Source organism: Heptranchias perlo, chromosome 8 (genome assembly GCF_035084215.1).
Source record: "Heptranchias perlo isolate sHepPer1 chromosome 8, sHepPer1.hap1, whole genome shotgun sequence".
Lineage (NCBI taxonomy): Eukaryota > Metazoa > Chordata > Chondrichthyes > Hexanchiformes > Hexanchidae > Heptranchias > Heptranchias perlo.
Genome location: NC_090332.1, coordinates 2067616 through 2091067, shown reverse-complemented (window position 1 = coordinate 2091067; position 23452 = coordinate 2067616). Strand labels below are relative to the sequence as shown.

Below are 23452 nucleotides of genomic sequence, written 5' to 3'. Positions count from 1 at the left end.
GTCGCAAACCAATCTTGCAGCGAGCGCCTCAAACAGGTGTTAGGCCCCCGTAACACACGTGCAAACGTCTGTTTCAGACGCATGCCCTGGGCGCCTATACAGAGGCCTTTACCAATATGGCGGGCTCACGCCTCCCGCCAATTTCTAGGCCGGGACGTCCACGAGAAAAACAAAATCACCTCAGAGTAAATCCCCCTACGGCCCATCGAAAAATCTCCGACTAAACTCCGACCCAGTTGCAACAGGATTTGCTTTGCCAGCAGTCAGTTGTGACATTAAATGGCTCCTAATGTCGCACAGAACTTGCAGGAACCAGACTATAAAATATTAACGATTATTTAATAATGCCCCGATAAAATATTGATAGCTGCTGAATGAAGAGTTTTGTTGTGGCTGTGATAATTAATTAGCGATATTTCACTGGGCCTGTTACCACAGCAAGAAATCCTGGGCCTGAATGATTTAGGTCAGTGTGCGATGTCCATTAATCATACACACTGAACATAAAGCATCTTGTTGCAGCAAGGAAATTAATCAGTAAGGTTTCAGTAAAGCAGTGATTACAGAACTACAAGCAATTTATACATTATTGATCACTGTGCAGTGTTATTCCTGATCAAAGCAAAATGTGCCATTGAGGGTGGATGACAGGGCTGTCTGAACCCTGACCTTTCACCTCTGGGACATGGGTCTGAAGGGAGCCCCCTTCCCTCCCCCACCTCCTGAAATGGGATGAAAGGCTCTTCTCCCTGGCGGCTGCAAGGCTCCAACGTGAACTCGAGTCTGAGAATCTCAGGCCCTGTTGGGAGAAGGTGGGTGAACTTGTGTGGAGTAAGAGCCAGCTTCTCACATTACATCAATGGCTCCGATGAAGGAATAGAGAGCCCCGTATCCAGGTTTGCTGAGACATTGTAGACAGATGGGAGCAGGAAGTTGCAAAGGGACATTAATAGATTCAGTGAGTGGGCAAAACTGCGGCAGATGGAGATCAATGTGGGGAAGTGTGTGAGGTCATCCACTTTGGACCCAAGAAAGACAAATTGGAATATTTTCTTAATGGCGAGAGACCAGGAACTGTGGAGGAGTGAAGGAATTTGGGAGTTCAGGTACAGAAATCACTAAAAGCTAGTGCACAGGTACAAAAAGTAACCAAAAAGGCTAATGGAATGTTGGGCCTTTATCTCAAATGGAGCTGGAATACAAAGGGAAGGAAGTCATGTTACAGCTGCACAGAGCTCTGATTAGACCACATCTGGAATGCTGTGTTCAGTTCTGGGCACCGCACCTCGGGAAGGATATATTGGCCTTGGAGAGGGTGCAGCGCAGATTGACCAGAATAATACCGGGAATAAATTGTGAGGACGGGTTGCAGAGGCTAGGCTTGTATTCCCTTGAGTTTAGAGGTTTGAAGGGGTGATCTGATTGAGGGCTGGCGCTGGCTCGGGTTGAGTTGGCATGTTCTAACCTGGCTGGTTGGCACTGCCCTCGGCCTCTCTGGTACCGCTTACTACCAGACGACCTGAGTGAGAGCGGGACAGTGGGGAGAGATGTGGCAGGGTCCTTTGTACAAGGTAATCCCTGGTTCAGACACTCACTTGGACAGAGCCAATCCGAGCGATGCTAACTCTTCATTGAGATGGGAGAGCAGCATCCCTGCCTCCACTGTCACCCGTTGCTGCTTCTTATCCACCTGCAAAGAAAATACATCGATCAGACTCCGCTTCTTGTGGCCAACCAGATTACTTCATGGCCAAAGAGCTATGAACGAGGCTCTGGCCTGGATTATGCTCCAGTTTTGTGCAGATGCAATCAGACTCCGAGTTGGTACGTTGTTCCATTAAATGCCAATCCCCAACCCCCTCACCAGCAATTCCATGACATTTCCCTCGGGTCAGTGGGTCAGCGGTCTCAAGTGCCCATCCACATACTGCCCGCTGGATCTAAACAACATTTATATGTTGCCCTGACATCAGCTGCCCGATTTCCTAAAAGGCTAGTGTACAGGTAGGATCGGTAATCAAATAGGCTTACCTTACCCGGTCTGGGCCTATATGTGACTCCAGCCCCTCACCAAGGTGGTTGACTCTTAACTGCCCTCTGAAGAGGACGAGCAAACCACTCAGTTGTATCAAAACCACCACAAAGAATAAGACCACATGGACTGCAGAAAGAAGGTCCACCACCACCTTCTCAGGAATCGAGGGATGGGCAATAAATGCCGGCCTTGCCAGTGACGCCCACATCTCCTACTCCCTGTTTACTCCCTTTCCAACCATTTTTTTTAAAATCCAATTCGCTCCCCTCCCCCTAATTCCATATTCCTTAACCTGCTCCAATAGTCTCTTGTGTGGAACCTTATCAAGAGCTTCCTGACAGTCCATGGAGGAGTCTGAAACCTCAGGGTTTGATGCCCTGCTGCAGGAACACTCAGACTTGCTACTCTGAGTTGCCCTTCAAAGTCCTTGCAACTCCTGAAACACGGTGGCAGAACCGGATTTCCGCACTTCCGAGAGATTGTGTCCACCTTGAATATTATATAAATGAACCTGAAGAAGGAAAATAGGAAGGGGTCAGGGTGGGGTCACAGCAGCTGGGGGGGTGGGGGATGACCACCTTGATTCACTTCCATTGGGAAGACGACAACAGATGGAAATCGAGGCCGCTGGCTCGGGGACAATGCAGGCCGACCTTCCAAATGTAAACTCACTGAAGGGTTCTGTTGAAAATTGAATTCTTTTGAGCCATCTTTCATCATAATCCAAGGCATATTACAGCAAGTCTACAGCACAGAAACAGGCCATTCGGCCCAACTGGTCCATGTTGGTGTTTACGCTCCACACGAGCCCCCTCCCTCCCTCCCTCCCTCCCTCCCTCATCTAACCCCCATCCACATATCCTTCTATTCCTTTCTCCCTCATGTGTTTATCCAGCTTCCCCTTAAATAGATCTATGCTATTCGCCTCAACTACTCCTTGTGGGAGCGAGTTCCACATTCTCACTGTTATAATTGGATAGCCAGGATGTGAAGGATAGAATACTAGAGCCTGGCCTTTAATTGTTTCCAAGTCTTTATTCACAGAGATTCTCCTTACACACAAACCACACCCGAGCTCAGCTCGCCTATAAAAAGGATACGAGAGAGTCCCCAATTGATACCCTCCACCTGAATACGATTAACTCTCACCATTCACTGGGTAAATAAGTTTCTCCTGAATTCCTTATTGGATTTGTTAGTGACTATCTTACATTTATAGCCCCTAGCTCTGGTCACCCCCACAAGTGAAAGCACCTTCTTTACGTCTACCCTACTAAGTCCCTTCATAATTTTGAAGACCTCTATCAGGTCACCCCTCAGCCTTCTCTTTTCTAGAGAAAAGAGCCCCAGCCTGTTCCGTCTTTCCTAATAGTTGTACCCTCTCAGTTCTGGTATCATCCTTGACAATATTTTCAGCACTTTCTCCAGTGCCTCTGATTCCTTTTTGTAATATGGGGACCAGAACTGTGCACAGTGCTCCAAGTATGGTCTACCCAAGGTATATGGAGACCAGGACTGTGCACAGTGCTCTAAGTGAGGTTTACCCAAGATGTATGGAGACCAGGACTGTGCACAGTGCTCTAAGTGAGGTTTACCCAAGGTATATGGGGACCAGGACTGTGCACAGTGCTCTAAGTGAGGTCTACCCAAGATGTATGGAGACCAGGACTGTGCACAGTGCTCTAAGTGAGGTTTACCCAAGATATATGGAGACCAGGACTGTGCACAGTGCTCTAAGTGAGGTCTACCCAAGGTTACATATATTGAACATTCTTGGGCAGAACATTGGGTTGAGTCTCCAGCTCTGCCAAGTGCTCGATCTCAATGATGTCATTACAGGCCCCGCCCCACCTCCGAGCAGAGGTCAGAAGCAGGTCACGTGTTGGGGGTTCCCCGAGTAACCCTGAGCAACGGGGGGGGGGGTACATTGAGGGGTTACGAATCGAACCTTCTGACTAAACGTTACCTGGAGCAGTTTGTTAAGCTTGTTGAGCCTGATGAGGTAATCGTCAGTACATGCGATGTCAGAGGGGGAATGGCCACACCCCACGATCTTTACCCGTTTACTGCGCTGTTTGGCGAGCTCCAGAATCTGCAGAACGAGAAACATTTAACGACCTGTCTGAGAATCAATCACTTTGGAGTTAAGCATTGTCTCTTCAGGAACAGGCCAAGGGTCTGCTGCTTCCAGCTGGGAGTGGAACTCATAGGGAGCACATCTGGGGAAACCAGGAGAACAACTGGAGAAACTGGGAGCACACGTCTGGGGAAATTGGGAGAACATCTGGAGAAATGGGAGAGCATCTAGGAAAACTGGGAGAACAACTGGGAAAACTGGGAGCACACCTCTGGAGACTCAGGAGAACAACAGGGGAAACTGGGAGAACATCTGGGGAAATGGGAGAACATCTGAAGGATGGGAGAACATCCAGGGAAACTGGAACAACTGGTGAAACTGGGAGCACACATCTGGGGAAACTGGGTGAACATCTGGGAAGACTGGGAGCACATCTGGGGGAACTGGGAGATCATCTGGGAAAGTGGGAGAACATCTGGGGAAATGGGAGAACACATCTGGGGAAACCGGGAACGGACATCTGGGGAAACCGGAAGCACACAGCCCGTGACATTCCTTTCCAACTATGAGTATCCTGTAACTCGCTGCCCTCAGTGTGTATATCCTGTATCTCACTGCCCTCAGTGTGTATATCCTGTAACTCACTGCCCTCAGTGTGTATATCCTGTATCTCACTGCCCTCAGTGTGTATATCCTGTAACTCACTGCCCTCAGTGTGTATATCCTGTAACTCACTGCCCTCAGTGTGTATATCCTGTAACTCACTGCCCTCAGTGTGTATATCCTGTATCTCACTGCCCTCAGTGTGTATATCCTGTAACTCACTGCCCTCAGTGTGTATATCCTGTAACTCACTGCCCTCAGTGTGTATATCCTGTAACTCAATGCCCTCAGAGTGTATATCCTGTATCTCACTGCCCTCAGTGTGTATATCCTGTATCTCACTGCCCTCAGTGTGTATATCCTGTATCTCACTGCCCTCAGAGTGTATATTTTGCATGTCTGTTTACGTAAGTGTCAGCCTTTATTTATTGGCTGTGAAGTGCTTCGGGCCGGTCTGAGGATGTGAGAGACGCTGTGTAAATACAGGACCTTTCGATCTTTTATACCTCACTCTTCCCCCTTGTATATCGATACCCCACTGCTCACCACTCCGCACTCTCCCCATCCCACCATTGTTCGCTGTGTATTCAACTTCTTGTCGGACTAGTGACTAAAGCTGTCACTTCCCTCCCTCGATGTATCTGAGAGGTGAATGTAGGAGTCGTTCCCACTGCTCCTCACCTGCCGGACCTCCTCCACCGAGGTGGGCTCGAAGTACAGCTCCGGGTGGCAGCTGTAGGTGCTGGCCCAGTTTTGGAACCTGTAGCCCTCGGTGCCTTGAACCTGATTAAATAACAAACAGGAGGTGAGTCAGAGGATGGGAGGGAATCAGGTCACAGAGACACACAAGTCAATCCAACTCCATGAAACCCCATTAGTTGGAGGCTGGAGTACCAACACTTGGAGTACTGTGGACAGTTCTGGATCTATATTATAGAAAGGATAGAGAGGCACTGGAGAAGGTGCAAAAAAGATTGACTAGGATGATACTAGAACTGATCAGCCATGATCATTTTGAATGGCGGAGCAGGCCTGAAGGGCCGAATGGCCTACTCTTGCTCCTATTTTCTATGAGAGGTTGTACCTATCAGGAAAGATTGAACAGGCTAGGACTCTTGTCACTAGAAAAGAGAAGGCTGAGGGGTGATCTTGTAGAGGTCTTTAAGATTAAGAAAGGGTTTGATAGGATAGACGTAGAGAAAATGTTTCCACTTGTGGGGGAGACCAGAACTCGGGGTCACAAATATAAAATAGTCACTAATAAATCCAATAAGGAATTCAGGAGAAACTTCTTTACCCAGAGAGTGATGAGAATGTGGAACTCACTCCCATAAGGAGTAGTTGAGGTGAATAGTGGAGATACATTTAAGGGGAAGCTCGATAAACACATGAGGGAGAAAGGAATAGAAGGATATGCTGATAGGGTGAGATGAAGTAGGGAGGGAGGAGGCTCGTGTGGAGCATAAACACTAGCATGGACCTGTTGGGCCGAATGGCCTGTTTCTGTGCTGTACATTCTATGTAGCACAAACTCCCCAACAACAGGGAGATGGGCAGTTCTTGTTATCAAGGCGATCATCTCATTGAGGTGTGAGGTGTTGTACTCACTGTACTGGAGATTTGTGTCTGGGCCATTCTGGGTGGTTTATGATGAGGGAGTGTTAATAATGAGGCTCCATTTCAGTGCCCTGAGACTGACCAGGCCTCGATGTGAAATGGAGACTCCTTGTCTGGACTGATTATTTATGGACAAGTTTTCTCACAGCTCCTTCCCCTGCTTTTCTTCAAATAGTGTCATGGGATCTTTAACATCCACCTGAAAGAGCAGACGGGGCCTCAGTTTAACGTCTGATCTGAAAGACGGCATCTCCGACAGTGCAGCACTCCCTCAGTACTGACCCTCCAACAGTGCAGCACTCCCTCAGTACTGACCCTCCGACAGTGCAGCACTCCCTCAGTACTGACCCTACGACAGTGCAGCGCTCCCTCAGTACTGACCCTCCGACAGTGCAGCACTCCCTCAGTACTGACCCGCCGACAGTGCAGCACTCCCTCAGTACTGACCCTCCGACAGTGCAGCACTCCCTCAGTACTGACCCTCCGACAGTGCAGCACTCCCTCAGTACTGACCCTCTGACAGTGCAGCGCTCCCTCAGTACTGACCCTCTGACAGTGCAGCACTCCCTCAGTACTGACCCTCCGACAGTGCAACGCTCCCTCAGTACTGACCCTCCGACAGTGCAGCACTCCCTCAGTACTGACCCTCCGACAGTGCAACGCTCCCTCAGTACTACCCCTCCGACAGTGCAGCACTCCCTCAGTACTGACCCTCCGACAGTGCAGCACTCTCTCAGTACTGACCCTCCGACAGTGCAGCACTCCCTCAGTACTGACCCTCCGACAGTGCAACGCTCCCTCAGTACTACCCCTCCGACAGTGCAGCACTCCCTCAGTACTGACCCTCCGACAGTGCAGCACTCTCTCAGTACTGACCCTCCGACAGTGCAGCACTCCCTCAGTACTGACCCTCCGACAGTGCAACGCTCCCTCAGTACTACCCCTCCGACAGTGCAGCACTCCCTCAGTACTGACCCTCCGACAGTGCAGCACTCTCTCAGTACTGACCCTCCGACAGTGCAGCACTCCCTCAGTACTGACCCTCCGACAGTGCCGCACTCCCTCAGTACTGACCCTCCGACAGTGCAGCGCTCCCTCAGTACTGACCCTCCGACAGTGCAGCACTTCCCTCAGTACTGACCCTCCGACAGTGCGGCGCTCCCTCAGTACTGACCCTCCGACAGTGCAGCGCTCCCTCAGTACTGACCCTCCGACAGTGCAGCACTCCCTCAATACTGACCCTCCGACAGTGCGGCGCTCCCTCAGTACTGACCCTCCGACAGTGCAGCACTCCCTCAGTACTGACCCTCCGACAGTGCAGCACTCCCTCAGTACTGACCCTCCGACAGTGCAGCGCTCCCTCAGTACTGACCCTCCGACAGTGCAGCGCTCCCTCAGTACTGACCCTCCGACAGTGCGGCGCTCCCTCAGTACTGACCCTCCGACAGTGCAGCGCTCCCTCAGTACTGACCCTCCGACAGTGCGGCGCTCCCTCAGTACTGACCCTCCGACAGTGCGGCGCTCCCTCAGTACTGACCCTCCGACAGTGCAGCGCTCCCTCAGTACTGACCCTCCGACAGTGCGGCGCTCCCTCAGTACTGACCCTCCGACAGTGCGGCGCTCCCTCAGTACTGACCCTCCGACAGTGCAGCGCTCCCTCAGTACTGACCCTCCGACAGTGCAGCGCTCCCTCAGTACTGACCCTCCGACAGTGCGGCGCTCCCTCAGTACTGACCCTCCGACAGTGCAGCGCTCCCTCAGTACTGACCCTCCGACAGTGCAGCACTCCCTCAGTACTGACCTTCCGACAGTGCGGCGCTCCCTCAGTACTGACCCTCCGACAGTGCGGCGCTCCCTCAGTACTGACCTTCCGACAGTGCGGCGCTCCCTCAGTACTGACCCTCCGACAGTGCAGCACTCCCTCAGTACTGACCCTCCGAGAGTGCCGCACTCCCTCAGTACTGACCCTCCGACAGTGCAGCGCTCCCCCAGTACTGAACTGGGAGTGTCAGCCTGGAACTTGGGCTCACGACCTTCTGACCCAGAGGCGAGAGAGCTGCCCCTGAGCCATGGCTGACACACTGGAAAGGCCCTGGTCTGAATGCGATTGAACTACTGGTTTTTAGAGCCATAAATCTCCATTGCAGTAAAAACCAGGCAGCAAACAAGGTGCGAGGAGAAGAGAATGCCCAGTGGCTCCATGTTGTGTGGGATCAATTTCTAAAACACTCTGTCAGTCCCCAGCGTGAATCAGTTTTATGGCAAATTTTGGTGGGGGAAAAATGTTTTAATTTCATGAACGATGCCTAGTCTCAAAGAGAAATGGTGAGGAAGAGCAGTTTACTGACCGGGACCTGTCAATTTAGTCTATAAATCAGTCGCGCTGACTGAATCAATCTTCAGATGTGTAATTAAATGATGGACTCAGTGTCCTTTGAGACAGAGACAGCTGAGGCAGTTGTTAATTTCATTTGTGTTTTTGCTGCCATTTTAAATTCATGGACCAGATTGAAAAACTGGGACAATGTTCCCAGGATACTGAGAATGTAATAAACAGTATTCCCAATTTAATTAAGTAAATGAGTTAAATTAAAACCTTGGGCCTTACGTTGTGTAAGTGACATGAGGGAGAGGAGAAGTTTCAAAACACGAGATTGTGGGTTTCATTTATAATTTTGTGCCTTTCAAGCTGAGGGCACCAGCACTGGGGAAAGGTACAGAGTAAACCTCCCTCTACACTGTCCCATCAAACACTCCCAGGGCAGGTACAGGGGGGTTAGATACAGAGTAAAGCTCCCTCTACACTGTCCCATCAAACACTCCCAGGGCAGGTACAGGGGGGTTAGATACAGAGTAAAGCTCCCTCTACACTGTCCCATCAAACACTCCCAGGGCAGGTACACCATGGGTTAGATACAGAGTAAAGCTCCCTCTACACTGTCCCATCAAACACTCTCAGGGCAGGTACAGAACGGGTTAGATACAGAGTAAAGCTCCCTCTACACTGTCCCATCAAACACTCCCAGGGCAGGTACACCATGGGTTAGATACAGAGTAAAGCTCTCTCTACACTGTCCCATCAAACACTCTCAGGGCAGGTACAGGGTTAGATACAGAGTAAAGCTCCCTCTACACTGTCCCATCAAACACTCTCAGGGCAGGTACAGAACGGGTTAGATACAGAGTAAAGCTCCGTCTACACTGTCCCATCAAACACTCCCAGGGCAGGTACAGGGTTAGATACAGAGTAAAGCTCCCTCTACACTGTCCCATCAAACACTCTCAGGGCAGGTACAGAACGGGTTAGATACAGAGTAAAGCTCCGTCTACACTGTCCCATCAAACACTCCCAGGGCAGGTACAGGGTTAGATACAGAGTAAAGCTCCCTCTACACTGTCCCATCAAACACTCCCAGAGCAGGTACAGCACGGGTTAGATACAGAGTAAAGCTCCCTCTACACTGTCCCATCAAACACTCCCAGGGCAGGTACAGCACGGATTAGATACAGAGTAAAGCTCCCTCTACACTGTCCCATCAAACACTCCCAGGGCAGGTATAGCACAGGTTAGATAGAGAGTAAAGCTCCCTCTACACTGTCCCATCAAACACTTCCAGGGCAGATACAGCACAGGTTAGATACAGAGTAAAGCTCCCTCTACACTGTCCCATCAAACACTCCCAGGGCAGGTACAGCACAGGTTAGATACAGAGTCAAGCTCCCTCTACACTGTCCCATCAAACACTCCCAGGGCAGGTATAGCACAGGTTAGATAGAGAGTAAAGCTCCCTCTACACTGTCCCATCAAACACTTCCAGGGCAGATACAGCACAGGTTAGATACAGAGTAAAGCTCCCTCTACACTGTCCCATCAAACACTCCCAGGGCAGGTACAGCACGGGTTAGATACAGAGTAAAGCTCCCTCAACAGATCCATTAAGCCGAGGCCCCGTCTGCCCTCTCAAGGTGAACGTAAAAGATCGCACGGCACTGTTTGGAGAGCAGGACATTCTCCTGGTAAACTGAGTATCATTGATCCCTTAACCAATATCACCAAAACAGATTATCAGGTCATTCATCGCATTGCTTTTGTGGGATCTTGCTGTGTGCAAATTGGCTGCCGTGTAATTTACAAAACAACAGTGACTACATGTCAAAGGTAACTTGTGATCATGAAATTCACTATATAAATACAGCTTTGTTCTTTCTTTCCAATGACTGTGTTTCTCTTGTTCACCTACCTGTGATTTCAGTGAAGTATTCACCTTTAAATTAAATGCCTCTGGTAAAATAGCAAATAAAGATATTTCACACCAATGTGTTCACATTTTATAAAATCTAATCCCTTTGACCCCAGGCACAGTCCAGGCTGAGTGATCAAGTGAGTCATTAATCGGCCTTTGGGTCTCTATGTTAAAAGCAGTTGTTTTCAGCAATACTTTAAACTGCCCCAAGGCGAACCACAGAACCAGAGACGGTGATAATGGGAACGGGGAATAATATTGGAAACTATCGAAGCTCAATTCAGTGAGAGGTCCAGATAGTTAAATTAACTTCTGTTTTAAACAAGCATTGTGCACAAACTTTACACAGTGACACAGATCAGAATGGAGACACTGGACCTTCAGAGAATTTCAAAGACACATCTTGGAGATATGTAAACACATCAACAATCTGGACAGTGAGAATCTGCCAGACCAAGGAAGGAACTGAGAGAGAAAATACTGAACTGGAGCACTGAAACCCTGACAGAGATCTCATAATGACCAGCTCTTGGTCTCAGCTCTTGGTCCCAGCCCATGGTCCCAGCCCTAGGTCCCTGCCTGTATCTCACTGATGGACATCGACCTGTTCATCAGTGAGATACAGAGCTGGGACCAAGGGCCCTGGTGCCTGCTATTGTGATATTGTGGTTATGTTAGAATTTTCTTCTAGAACATCAAACAAGAAGAAAATTCTAACATAACCACATAATCACAATAACAGGCACCAGGGAGGAGGTTCTGGCTGTAATAATTCACCAGGTTTCAGGCAGTGATCATAAATCACAAGACTGAACCCCTCGATTAGATTCCAGCCTGTAACTCACTCTCAGGTATCCATTCTTCTATATATAAACCATCTGAAAATCTGTGTCCTCTGGCCACTGACCCTCCTGCCACTGGAAACAGTTTCTCCTTATTTACTCTATCAAAATCTTTCATAATTTTGAACACCTCTATTAAATCTTCCCTTAACCTTCTCTGCTCTAAGGAGAACAACCCCAGCTTCTCAAGTCTCTCCGCAGATCTGAAGGTGTATAAACCACCTGATCCCCTCGATTAGATTCCACTCACTCCCAGGTATCCATTACTCTGTAGTTCAGAGTTACAAACATTCAGAGATACTCTCCAAACAGAGAGTCTCAGTACCAGTCTCACTCTCCAACACAAGTCGCACTTTAGACTGAAGGTTCTTACCATTGCTGGTGGAGTACTGGAGCTGCAGTCGAGCTGGAATAGGAATTAACACTCACGGGTGTGTCCTGCACAAGCTAGAGGTAGAGGGAACCTGATGAGAGACGGAACCGACACCCAGATGAGAGGAGATCACTCTGAGCCCCAGCCTAATGATTCAGCTCTTTCTGTGGATGATATGTTAATGGAATTCCTGTCTGTGATAACTGAAATGGACAATGAGTAACCTGTTGATAAACTTACCTGCCTAATCCAGCATTGAGTTTACAGGTCAAAGTAGAGACCTCCAGATAGTCTCACGTGATAGGCCTGGGTGTGAGCCGAGGACAGTTCGACAGGCAGGACGTGCAGTCGTGTGTCCCTCAGACACTCCAGCTACAAAGTTCTGTCTATTCTCCCTTCATGTATATCCATTGATTCATTAGCTTCTGACTCTGGTTTGTCCAAATCATGAGTCAGATCCCAGTTTCGAAGAAGCCCTGAAGTATCCCTCAAAAAACTCACGGAGGTGACGGGAGATCTTTCTGGGGAATTGTTGCGTTGGGCCCATTGGGGTTGTGATAGTTTTGCATTGATCACAGGATTTCAAAAGTTTGCACGGTTTGGGGGGCAGGTGTGACGAGGACCATTGTGACAGGATGGCTGTGGCAGCTGAGGGTGTGAGGGGATGGAGGTGATGGGAGTGGGATTAATGGGGCAGGTGTGATGGGATAGGTGTGACAGGGTGGGTGTGACTGGACAGGTAAGAGGATTCGGGATGATGCGGTGGGGATGACGGGGCAGGTGTGATGGGATGGGTGTGATGGGATGGGTGTGACTTGGTGGGTGTGACAGGGCAGGTATGATGGTGTAGATGTGACAGGGCGGGTGTAACAGGGTGGGTTTGATGGTGTAGATGTGACGGAGTGGGTGTAACAGGGTGAGTATGACAGTGTAGATGTGACGGAGTGGGTGTAACAGGGTGGGTTTGATGGTGTAGATGTGACGGAGTGGGTGTAACAGGGTGAGTATGACAGTGTAGATGTGACGGAGTGGGTGTAACAGGGTGGGTTTGATGGTGTAGATGTGACGGAGTGGGTGTAACAGGGTGAGTATGACAGTGTAGATGTGACGGAGTGGGTGTAACTGGGTGGGTTTGATGGTGTAGATGTGACAGGGCAGGTGTGATGGAGAATGGTTGCTGAAGACATGTTGCCCGATTGTGGGAGATGGAAACTTGGGGATGGCAGAATGTGTGGGAGTGTGCACATCAGCACACAAACAAACACACTCACACTCACACACACACAGATACACACACAAACATTACATGCACACAAACACTCACCAGTCGTGAATGGTGGTGGACAATTAAACAACTAACGGGAGGAGGAGGCTCTGCAAACATCCCCATTCTCAATGATGGCGGAGTCCAGCACGTGAGTGCAAAAGACAAGGCTGAAGCGTTTGCAACCATCTTCAGCCAGAAGTGCCGAGTGGATGATCCATCTCGGCCTCCTCCCGATATCCCCACCATCACGGAAGCCAGTCTTCGGCCAATTCGATTCACTCCACGTGATATCAAGAAACGGCTGAGTGCACTGGATACAGCAAAGGCTATGGGCCCCGACAACATCCCAGCTGTAGTGCTGAAGACTTGTGCTCCAGAACTAGCTGCGCCTCTAGCCAAGCTGTTCCAGTACAGCTACAACACTGGCATCTACCCGACAATGTGGAAAATTGCCCAGGTATGTCCTGTCCACAAAAAGCAGGACAAATCCAATCCGGCCAATTACCGCCCCATCAGTCTACTCTCAATCATCAGCAAAGTGATGGAAGGTGTCGTCGACAGTGCTATCAAGCGGCACTTACTCACCAATAACCTGCTCACCGATGCTCAGTTTGGGTTCCGCCAGGACCACTCGGCTCCAGACCTCATTACAGCGTTGGTCCAAACATGGACAAAAGAGCTGAATTCCAGAGGTGAGGTGAGAGTGACTTTTTTTTTTTATTCGTTCACGGGATGTGGGCGTCGCTGGCAAGACCGGCATTTATTGCCCATCCCTAATTGCCCTTGAGAAGGTGGTGGTGAGCCGCCTTCTTGAACCGCTGCAGTCCGTGTGGTGACGGTTCTCCCACAGTGCTGTTAGGAAGGGAGTTCCAGGATTTTGACCCAGCGACAATGAAGGAACAGTGATATATTTCCAAGTCGGGATGGTGTGTGACTTGGAGGGGAACGTGCAGGTGGTGTTGTTCCCATGCGCCTGCTGCCCTTGTCCTTCGAGGTGGTAGAGGTCGCGGGTTTGGGAGGTGCTGTCGAAGAAGCCTTGGCGAGTTGCTGCAGTGCATCCTGTGGATGGTGCACACTGCAGCCACAGTGCGCCGGTGGTGAAGGGAGTGAATGTTTAGGGTGGTGGATGGGGTGCCAATCAAGCGGGCTGCTTTATCTTGGATGGTGTCGAGCTTCTTGAGTGTTGTTGGAGCTGCACTCATCCAGGCAAGTGGAGGGTATTCCATCACACTCCTGACTTGTGCCTTGTAGATAGTGGAAAGGCTTTGGGGAGTCAGGAGGTGAGTCACTCGCCGCAGAATACCCAGCCTCTGACCTGCTCTCGTAGCCACAGTATTTATATGGCTGGTCCAGTTAAGTTTCTGGTCAATGGTGACCCCCAGGATGTTGATGGTGGGGGATTCGGCGATGGTAATGCCGTTGAATGTCAAGGGGAGGTGGTTAGACTCTCTCTTGTTGGAGATGGTCATTGCCTGGCACTTATCTGGCGCGAATGTTACTTGCCACTTATCAGCCCAAGCCTGGATGTTGTCCAGGTCTTGCTGCATGCGGGCTCGGACTGCTTCATTATCCGAGGGGTTGCGAATGGAACTGAACACTGTGCAGTCATCAGCGAACATCCCCATTTCTGACCTTATGATGGAGGGAAGGTCATTGATGAAGCAGCTGAAGATGGTTGGGCCTAGGACACTGCCCTTCACCACTGGCGCACAGTGGCTGCAGTGTGCACCATCCACAGGATGCACTGCAGCAACTCGCCAAGGCTTCTTCGACAGCACCTCCCAAACCCGCGACCTCTACCACCTAGAAGGACAAGAGCAGCAGGCGCATGGGAACAACACCACCTGCACGTTCCCCTCCAAGTCACACACCATCCCGACTTGGAAATATATCGCCGTTCCTTCATCGTCACTGGGTCAAAATCCTGGAACTCCCTTCCTAACAGCACTGTGGGAGAACCTTCACCACACGGACTGCAGCGGTTCAAGAAGGTGGCTCACCACCACCTTCTCGAGGGCAATTAGGGATGGGCAATAAATGCCGGCCTCGCCAGCGACGCCCACATCCCGTGAACGAATAAAAAAAAACATTAACACACACACTCACACTCACTCACTCACACATACTCAAACACACACAGTTACACACCCACCCCATGTGTACACCAGCACCGCTGCACATACAAACAATCACAGTCCTGGCCATCACACCCTCACAACCAACGCTCACAGTGTCTCACTGTAAAGGGAACGAGGAGTACGAAAGGTTTAACAGGGGTGAATTTGATTTTCGCCAGGAACGTGAAATGCGAATCTGATCCCCGATTTACCCAGCACCCAATATACCCCATGCCCAAATTACCCCACGCCCAATTTATCGAGCATCCAATTTATTGAGCGTCCAATTTACCCCAGGCCCAATTTACCCAGCGTCCAATTTATGCCATGCCCGATTTACCCCACCCCCGATTTACCCCACCCCCGATTTACCCCACCCCCGATTTACCCCACCCCTGATTTACCCCACCCCTGATTCTCTTTCCCCTTGTCCCTGATTTTGCTGCTAACACAGACCGATTTCACCCCATTTTTTTTTACTGGGAACAGGCCACCCAGAAACTCTCTGTGGAATTTTCCAGTTGTGAAACAAGCAAATAAAACGAGGACGATTGTGGAGATGATGTTTGGATGAAGAATGCGAGGGCCAATGGAGGGGGTCACCGTGTAACCTCAGTGAGATACTGTGAGTAAATGAGTGCCAGCCCATTACCAGCACTCCCACTGCTCCTCCAGCAATCACTAGCAGGTTTGTTATTAAAGTACGTGAGGCTCTGCTGGCCCAGTCTCACAGGCCCCTGACACCATTGCATCAGCCTAGGCTGGATTTGACCCCTGACCCTGGAGCTGAAAGGTCGGTGCCTATTGTATCGATGACTAAATCTGGTACCTCTGCCACTCTTGTCTATCCGGATTCACACCTGAAGGCCTGAGTCTTGGTTGATTCCTAAGCTCCCTAGACTTTGGTAAGTGAGGTGTCTCCCTAACGGGGGAGAGAGCCCAGCCTTAGATTCGTGAGGGCCCCGGGTATGGGCTCTGGAATGGGGCTCTCCCCTCTCCCCTCCCCTCTCGGCTCCCTTCTCCCACCCGCACCGTGGATGATGTCCACAGCTGCTTAGCCTGGTGGGGCCCTCTCCCCATGGCCTGAACCTGAAGCCAGGGAGGAAGGAAGCAGTTACCTAGGCAACGCACCAGATGGGTTGCCGGCCCAGTCCAATCACAGCCCGGAGGAGCCTGTGCCATTGACATTGGAGCTAATTTTACCCGAACCTGCCCGACGAGATCAGAGATTGGTTCGATTGGACACCTGTTTTACACCCCGTTTGATTTTACACCCGCCCGGCAAGATTGGCTTAATTGAAGTCAATTGAGTGTTAACTCGAGCGTGGTTAAAACCAGCGTCTGACTCAAACCCACACTGTTCCCGTCGGGCGGGTTAGGGCAAAATTACCCCCATAATTTCAGTGAGCAAGTGGTCAATCTATGGGACAGGCTCCCTGGGGAGAGGGTGGAAACAGATAGTGTTGATTCATTCAAATGCAAATATGATTGATATCTTTCAGAAAAGAATATTTTGTGATATAGTATCTGAGTAATTTGAGACATGACGTGTGGTAGGTGTCGGAGGCTCGGGAGGAACAGGTGACTCTGGACCTCTGGGGGTTTTCCTCCTCTCATGTCTGGGTCTGTTGTAGACTCATCGATAGAGATTGGTTGCTGTGATTAGTCAACAACTCCACTATGATTGTATCGTGTGATTACTGGGATTGGAGAAGGTGAACCAGGTGGATCCTGGTCTTTTTCCTCTAGTAATTCCTATGTTGTTAGTTAAGGGGAGGAGGGGAAAAAACCCGGAGAGGGGGAAACAGAGAGAGTGGGGGGAGGACGCGGAGGGAATGAGTCCCATCAGCAAAGTGTTACCTTCTATAAAATGCCAGCACATGATGCCTGTAAGAACGGGCCTCTCCTATTTGCTGTTTTGGGTAAAAAGACTCATTAACCAAAGTGACCTGGCAGTTTATCTCCCGGTTACTGTTAATGTGCAGCCGATCTTGATGAGGATGAATAATTGCCTGGATATTTTTTCTGCTTTGGAATTAAATAACTCAATTTAGGTAACTCAAGTTACTTAATCACACCACGTCAGATGCTTCAGGACTCCATTTATTGCCCATCGCTGCGAGGCAGTCGGGGGAATTAATGAGCGGAACGGTCAAGGGTTAGTGCTGAGTCTATTGTTCCATCCATCGCTGGAATAGCTGACACTGCACTCCTGCCGTCCATCCGTCCATTCCATACCTCCCCCCCCGCCCAGACTCTCTCTGAATCATTCACCAGCGACCCAGCGAAACGGGCCTGAGGCTGTCCAGAGAGATCCCGAATCAGCTGAAACAATCACCCTCCTCAACTGGACTAAACAAACCAGCCCATCGCCATGTGTGCACATATCACTGATTTTTAAAAATTCATTCTCAGAATGTGGGCGTTGCTGCCAAGGCCAGCATTTATTGCCCATCCCTAGTTGTCTTGCGAAGGGAGAGCTGGGTGTCAGCTGTGGCCCAGAGGGCAGCACCCTCACCTTTGGGTCAGACAGTCATAGGTTCAAATCCCACTCCAGAGACTTGAGCCCAGAATTCCAGGCTGACAGTCCCAGTGCAGCACTGAGGGAGTACAGCACTGTCGGAGGTGCCATCTTCCAGATGAGACATTAAACTAAAGCCCTGTCTACCCTCTCAGGTAGACATAAAAGATCACATGGCACTATTTGACAAAGAGCAGGGGAGGTGTCCTGTGCCAATATTTATCACTCAACCAACATCACTATAAACAGATTATCTGATCATTATCAGATTGCTGTTTGTGGGACCTTGCTCTGTGCAAAATTGGCTGCCGTGTTGCCTATATCACAACACTGACGACACATCTAACAGTACTTGGTTGTAAAGCTGTTTGGGACGTCCGGAGGATGTGAAAGGCACGGAAGAAATGCAAGTTCTTTTCTCTTGAAGCAGTTTGATACGACTGAGGGGTTTGCTCGGCCACTTCAGAGGGCAGGTAAAAGTTAAATCACATTGGTGTGGGACTGGAGTCACATATAGGCCCAGACCGAGTGAGGACGGCAGGTTTCCTTCCCTAAAGGACATCAGTGAACCAGTTGGGTTTTCATGACAATCCGATAGCTTCACGGTCACTTTTACTGAGACCAGACTTTTAATTTCCAGATTTTTAAACTGAATTGAAATGATCAAATTGATATGGTGTGATTTGAACCCGCGTTCTCTGGATTATTAGTCCAGTAATAATCAGCACACAATACTTCTTGTTTTGCCCAGAAGATGCTGATTCCAGGACAGAATAACAGTCCTGCTGGGAACAGACAGCTCATCGATATCTCAACGAGTGCCCAGCCTTCTTTAGTGAGGCTCCGCTCCCTCCCCAAATAGGATCAAGCGTCACAAACCTGGTCCCTTTCTCAAAACATGTATCCAGCTAATTGGTGACTATTTCACTTGAAGTCCCTGAGACGACAGGTGCGATCTGCTTGGCCTTTCTTAAACACCATCTACCCCCTCTACCTCCCGATCTTCCACCTGTCTCCCGGCAAATGGTCCAGGGACGTTCCATCCCTGTGCCAGGAACGGCTTTCCATTCACCTTCCCAAAGTGGGACAGGCTGCCAGGCCAGTGGGAGCTGAGGAGCGAGCTCGTAAATCAGCCGTGGGAGAAGGTGAGGGCTGCGGAATAACTTGCAGATTGGATTCCGGTTTCCATTATTCAGAAGCTGCGACTAGAAACGTCAAGCTGAGGGTCAAAGTGAGGTTTAGTGTTTGGCACTCAGCATTTTATTGATGGGGATTTACTAGCTGCTATAGCTTTCCGGCAGGAGTTTGATGCATGGAGCTCTGATACACGGACTGAGAAATAATAGCTTGGCTCAGAGACAAGTTCCCTAAATGCTTCAACATTCTTTGAAAGCGGAGGATAAATAACAGTGTCAGTTGTAAAAGAACAGAAATTGTTCCGCTCGTATCGTACATTTATCACAACTCAGCATTTCACAGGCACTGGATTACTGTCAGCCGCGTGAATCTTTCTATGGAGAGGAATCCAGCAGCCATCTTTGCAAAGCCAGATCCCACAAAATAAGCGGCAGTCGGATGTCAGCTGTGGCTCACTGGGTAGCATTCTTGCCTCTGAGTCAGAAGGAAGTCCCACCCCAGAGATTTAAGCACATAATCTAGGCTGACACTTTCAGTGCAGTACTGAGGGAGTGCTGCGTTGTTGGAGGTGCCGCTTTTCAGATGAGACGTTAAGCTAAGGCCCTATCTGCCCTCTCAGGTGGGTGTAAAAGATCCCATGGTTCTATTTTTGAGAAGAGCAGGGGAGTTTTTCCCCGGTGTCCTGGCCAATATTTATCCCCCAAACAACATCATGAAAACTGATTATCTGGTCATTATCACATTGCTGTTTGTGGGATCTTGCTGTGCAAAAAATTGGCGGCCACATTTCCCTACGTTACAACAGTGAGTACACTTCAAAAAGTGGTGGCAGCCAATTTGCGCACAGCAAGGTCCCACAAACAGCAATATGATCAAGACCAGATAATCTATTTTTAGTGATGTTGGTTGAGGGATAAATATTGGCCCCAGGACACCAGGAGAACTCCCTGCTCTTCTTCGAATAGTGCTATGGGATCTTTTACATTCACCTGATGGAGCAGATGGGGCCTTGGTTCAACGTCTCATCTGAAAGACAGCACCTCCGACAGTGCAGCACTCCCTCAGTACTGCAATGAAGTATCAGCCTAGGACAGTGTAGAGGGAGCGTTACTCTGTATCTAACCCGTGCTGTACCTGCCCTGGGAGTGTTTGATGGGACAGTGTAGAGGGAGCTTTACTCTGTATCTAACCTGTGCTGTACCTGCCCTGGGAGTGTTTGATGGGACAGTGTAGAGGGAGCTTTACTGTGTATCTAACCCGTGCTGTCCCTGCCCTGGGAGTGTTTGATGGGACAGTGTAGAGGGAGCTTTACTCTGTATCTAACCCGTGCTGTACCTGCCCTGGGAGTGTTTGATGGGACAGTGTAGAGGGAGCTTTACTCTGTATCTAACCCGTGCTGTACCTGCCCTGGGAGTGTTTGATGGGACAGTGTAGAGGGAGCTTTACTCTGTATCTAACCTGTGCTGTACCTGCCCTGGGAGTGTTTGATGGGACAGTGTAGAGGGAGCTTTACTGTGTATCTAACCCGTGCTGTCCCTGCCCTGGGAGTGTTTGATGGGACAGTGTAGAGGGAGCTTTACTCTGTATCTAACCCGTGCTGTCCCTGCCCTGGGAGTGTTTGATGGGACAGTGTAGAGGGAGCTTTACTCTGTATCTAACCCGTGCTGTACCTGCCCTGGGAGTGTTTGATGGGACAGTGCAGAGGGAGCTTTACTCTGTATCTAACCCGTGCTGTACTTGCTCTGATGCTAGCAGTGGGTTAATATTAAATTGCTTGCACTAATATCCTTGACGGGAAATTCTTTGAATTACAACATTTCAAAAACTCAGTTATTCCAGCGCCCGAATGAAAAGCTGGAGGGGGGTGATTGTATGGAGCCTCTGTCTGTCCCAGCGAACGATGCTCAGGTAAACTGATACTTTCTAACAAGTGGATTGACTGATCAAAGAGAAAATGGAAAGATGAAAGGTCTCCCAGGCTGGGAACAGTCGGTGCTGTTTGAGAGTGTGCGCGAGGTATTGGCTGATCACATGAAAGGCTCCTGTCAGAGGGATTCCTGCTGTATCCTCAGTGTGAGACTCTGAACATTGGACCTGATTGATGTGAGAGAGTGATTATATCCGAGTGACTCTCACTCAACAGAGCCGGGCACAGCCTGAGCTCCAGCTCTGCAGGTGATTGGAGCAGATCACCAGACCATCTCCCCTTTAATGTCGGCCAAAAACCTCTGGGGCAGTCCTGAGGGGGTGGAGCCATGTTAATGAGATGTGAGGGGGTGGAGCCATGTTAATGAGATGTGAGGGGTGGAGCCATGTTAATGCACCGTGAGGGGGTGGAGCCATGTTAATGCACCGTGAGGGGGTGGAGCCATGTTAATGAGATGTGAGGGGTGGAGCCATGTTAATGCACCGTGAGGGGGTGGAGCCACGTTAATGAGATGTGAGGGGTGGAGCCATGTTAATGAGATGTGAGGGGTGGGGCCATGTTAATGAGATGTGAGGGGTGGGACAAGCAAAGTGATACATTTCGGTCGGAAGAACGAGGAGAGGCAATATAAACTAAAAGGCACAAGCGATCTGGGGGTACATGAGCACAAATCATTGAAGGTGGCAGGGCAGGTTGAGAAAGTGGTTAAAAAAGCATACGGGATCCTGGGCTTTATAAATAGAGGCAAAGAGTACAAAAGCAAGGAAGTTATGATGAACCTTTATAAAGCACTGGTTCGATCACAACTTGAGTATTGTGTCCAATTCTGGGCACCGCACTTCAGGAAAGATGTGAAAGCCTTAGAGAGGGTGCAGAAGAGATTTACTAGAATGATTCCAGGAATGAGGGACTTTAGTTACGCAGATCATCAAGGCAGCATTTGACCGAGTGTGGCACCAAGGAGCCCAAATAAAATTGAAGTCAATGGGAATCAGGGGTAAAACTCTCCAGTGGCTGGAGTCATACCTAGCACAAAGGAAGATGGTAGTGGTTGTTGGAGGCCAATCATCTCAGCCCCAGGACATTGCTGCAGGAGTTCCTCAGGGCAGTGTCCTAGGCCCAACCATCTTCAGCTGCTTCATCAATGACCTTCCCTCCATCATAAGGTCAGAAATGGGGATGTTTGCTGGTGATTGCACAGTGTTCAGTTCCATTCGCAACCCCTCAGATAATGAAGCAGTCCGTGCCCGCATGCAGCAAGACCTGGACAACATCCAGGCTTGGGCTGAAAAGTGGCAAGTAACATTCACGCCAGACAAGTGTCAGGCAATGACCATCTCCAAAAAGAGAGAGTCTAACCACCTCCCCTTGACATTCAACGGCATTACCATCACCGAATCCCCCACCATCAACATCCTGGGGGTCACCATTGACCAGAAACTTAACTGGACCAGCCATATAAATACTGTGGCTACAAGAGCAGGTCAGAGGCTGGGTATTCTGCAGCGAGTGTCTCATCTCCTGACTCCCCAAAGCCTTTCCACCATCTACAAGGCACAAGTCAGGAGTGTGATGGAATACTCTCCACTTGCCTGGATGAGTGCAGCTCCGACAATACTCAAGAAGCTCAACACCATCCAAGATAAAGCAGCCCGCTTGATTGGCACCCCATCCACCACCCTAAACATTCACTCCTTTCACCACTGGCGCACTGTGGCTGCAGTGTGCACCATCCACAGGATGCACTGCGGCAACTTGCCAAGGCTTCTTCGACAGCACCTCCCAAACCCGCGACCTCTACCACCTGGAAGGACAAGAGCAGCAGGCACACGTGAACAACACCACCTGGACGTTCCCCTCCAAGTCACACACCATCCCGACTTGGAAATATATCACTGTTCCTTCATCGTCGCTGGGTCAAAATCCTGGAACTCCCTTCCTAACAGCACTGTGGGAGAACCGTCACCACACGGACTGCAGCGGTTCAAGAAGGCGGCTCACCACCACCTTCTCAAGGGCAATTTGGGATGGGCAATAAATGCTGGCCTCGCCAGCGACGCCCACATCCCATAAACAAATATAAAAAAGGATCGGCTGGAGAAGCTGGGGTTGTTCTCCTTGGAACAGAGAAGGTTGAGAGGAGATTTGATAGAGGTATTCAAAATCATGAAGGGTCTAGACAGAGCAGATGGAGAGAAACTGTTCCCATTGGCGGAAGGGTCAAGAACCAGAGGATATAGATTTAAGGTGATTGGCAAAAGAAGCAAAGGTGACATGAGGAAAAACTTTTTTACAGGGCGAGTGGTTAGGATCTGGAATGCGCTGCCTGAGGGGGTGGTGGAGGCAGATTCAATCATGGCCTTCAAAAGGGAACTGGATAAGTACTTGAAAGGAAAAAGTTTGCAGGGCTACGGGGAAAGGGCGGGGGAGTGGGACTAGCTGGATTGCTCTTGCATAGAGCCGGCACGGACTCGATGGGCCGACTGGCCTCCTTCGGTGCTGTAACCTTTCTATGACTCTATGTTAATAAGCTATAAGGGGGAGGGGCCATGTTAATGAGATGGGAGGGGTGGAGCCATGTTAATGAGATGTGAGGGGATAGTCCCATGTTATTACGATGTGAGGGGGCGGAGGCATGTTAATGAGCTGTGAGGGGGCGGAGCCATGTTAATGAGATGTGAGGGGTTGGAGC

The 23452-nt window shown here is 49.9% G+C and overlaps 1 protein-coding gene across 2 annotated transcripts in view; it reads right to left on the bottom strand.

Annotated features, from left to right (window-relative positions):
• The window catches only part of LOC137324338 (L-gulonolactone oxidase-like), a 38154-nt gene extending 26210 nt beyond the window's left edge, over nt 1-11944 (bottom strand). For both annotated transcript variants that reach the window (XM_067988512.1, XM_067988513.1), the window contains exons 1-4: nt 11792-11944; nt 5397-5498; nt 4002-4127; nt 1596-1690 (exon numbers count right to left, since the gene is read on the bottom strand). In XM_067988512.1, the coding sequence (XP_067844613.1) occupies nt 1596-1690; nt 4002-4127; nt 5397-5498; nt 11792-11794 (326 nt within the window). In that variant the 5' untranslated portion in view covers nt 11795-11944. The remainder of the gene's footprint in view (nt 1-1595; nt 1691-4001; nt 4128-5396; nt 5499-11791) is intronic.
• Between the last annotated feature and the right edge of the window lie 11508 nt (nt 11945-23452).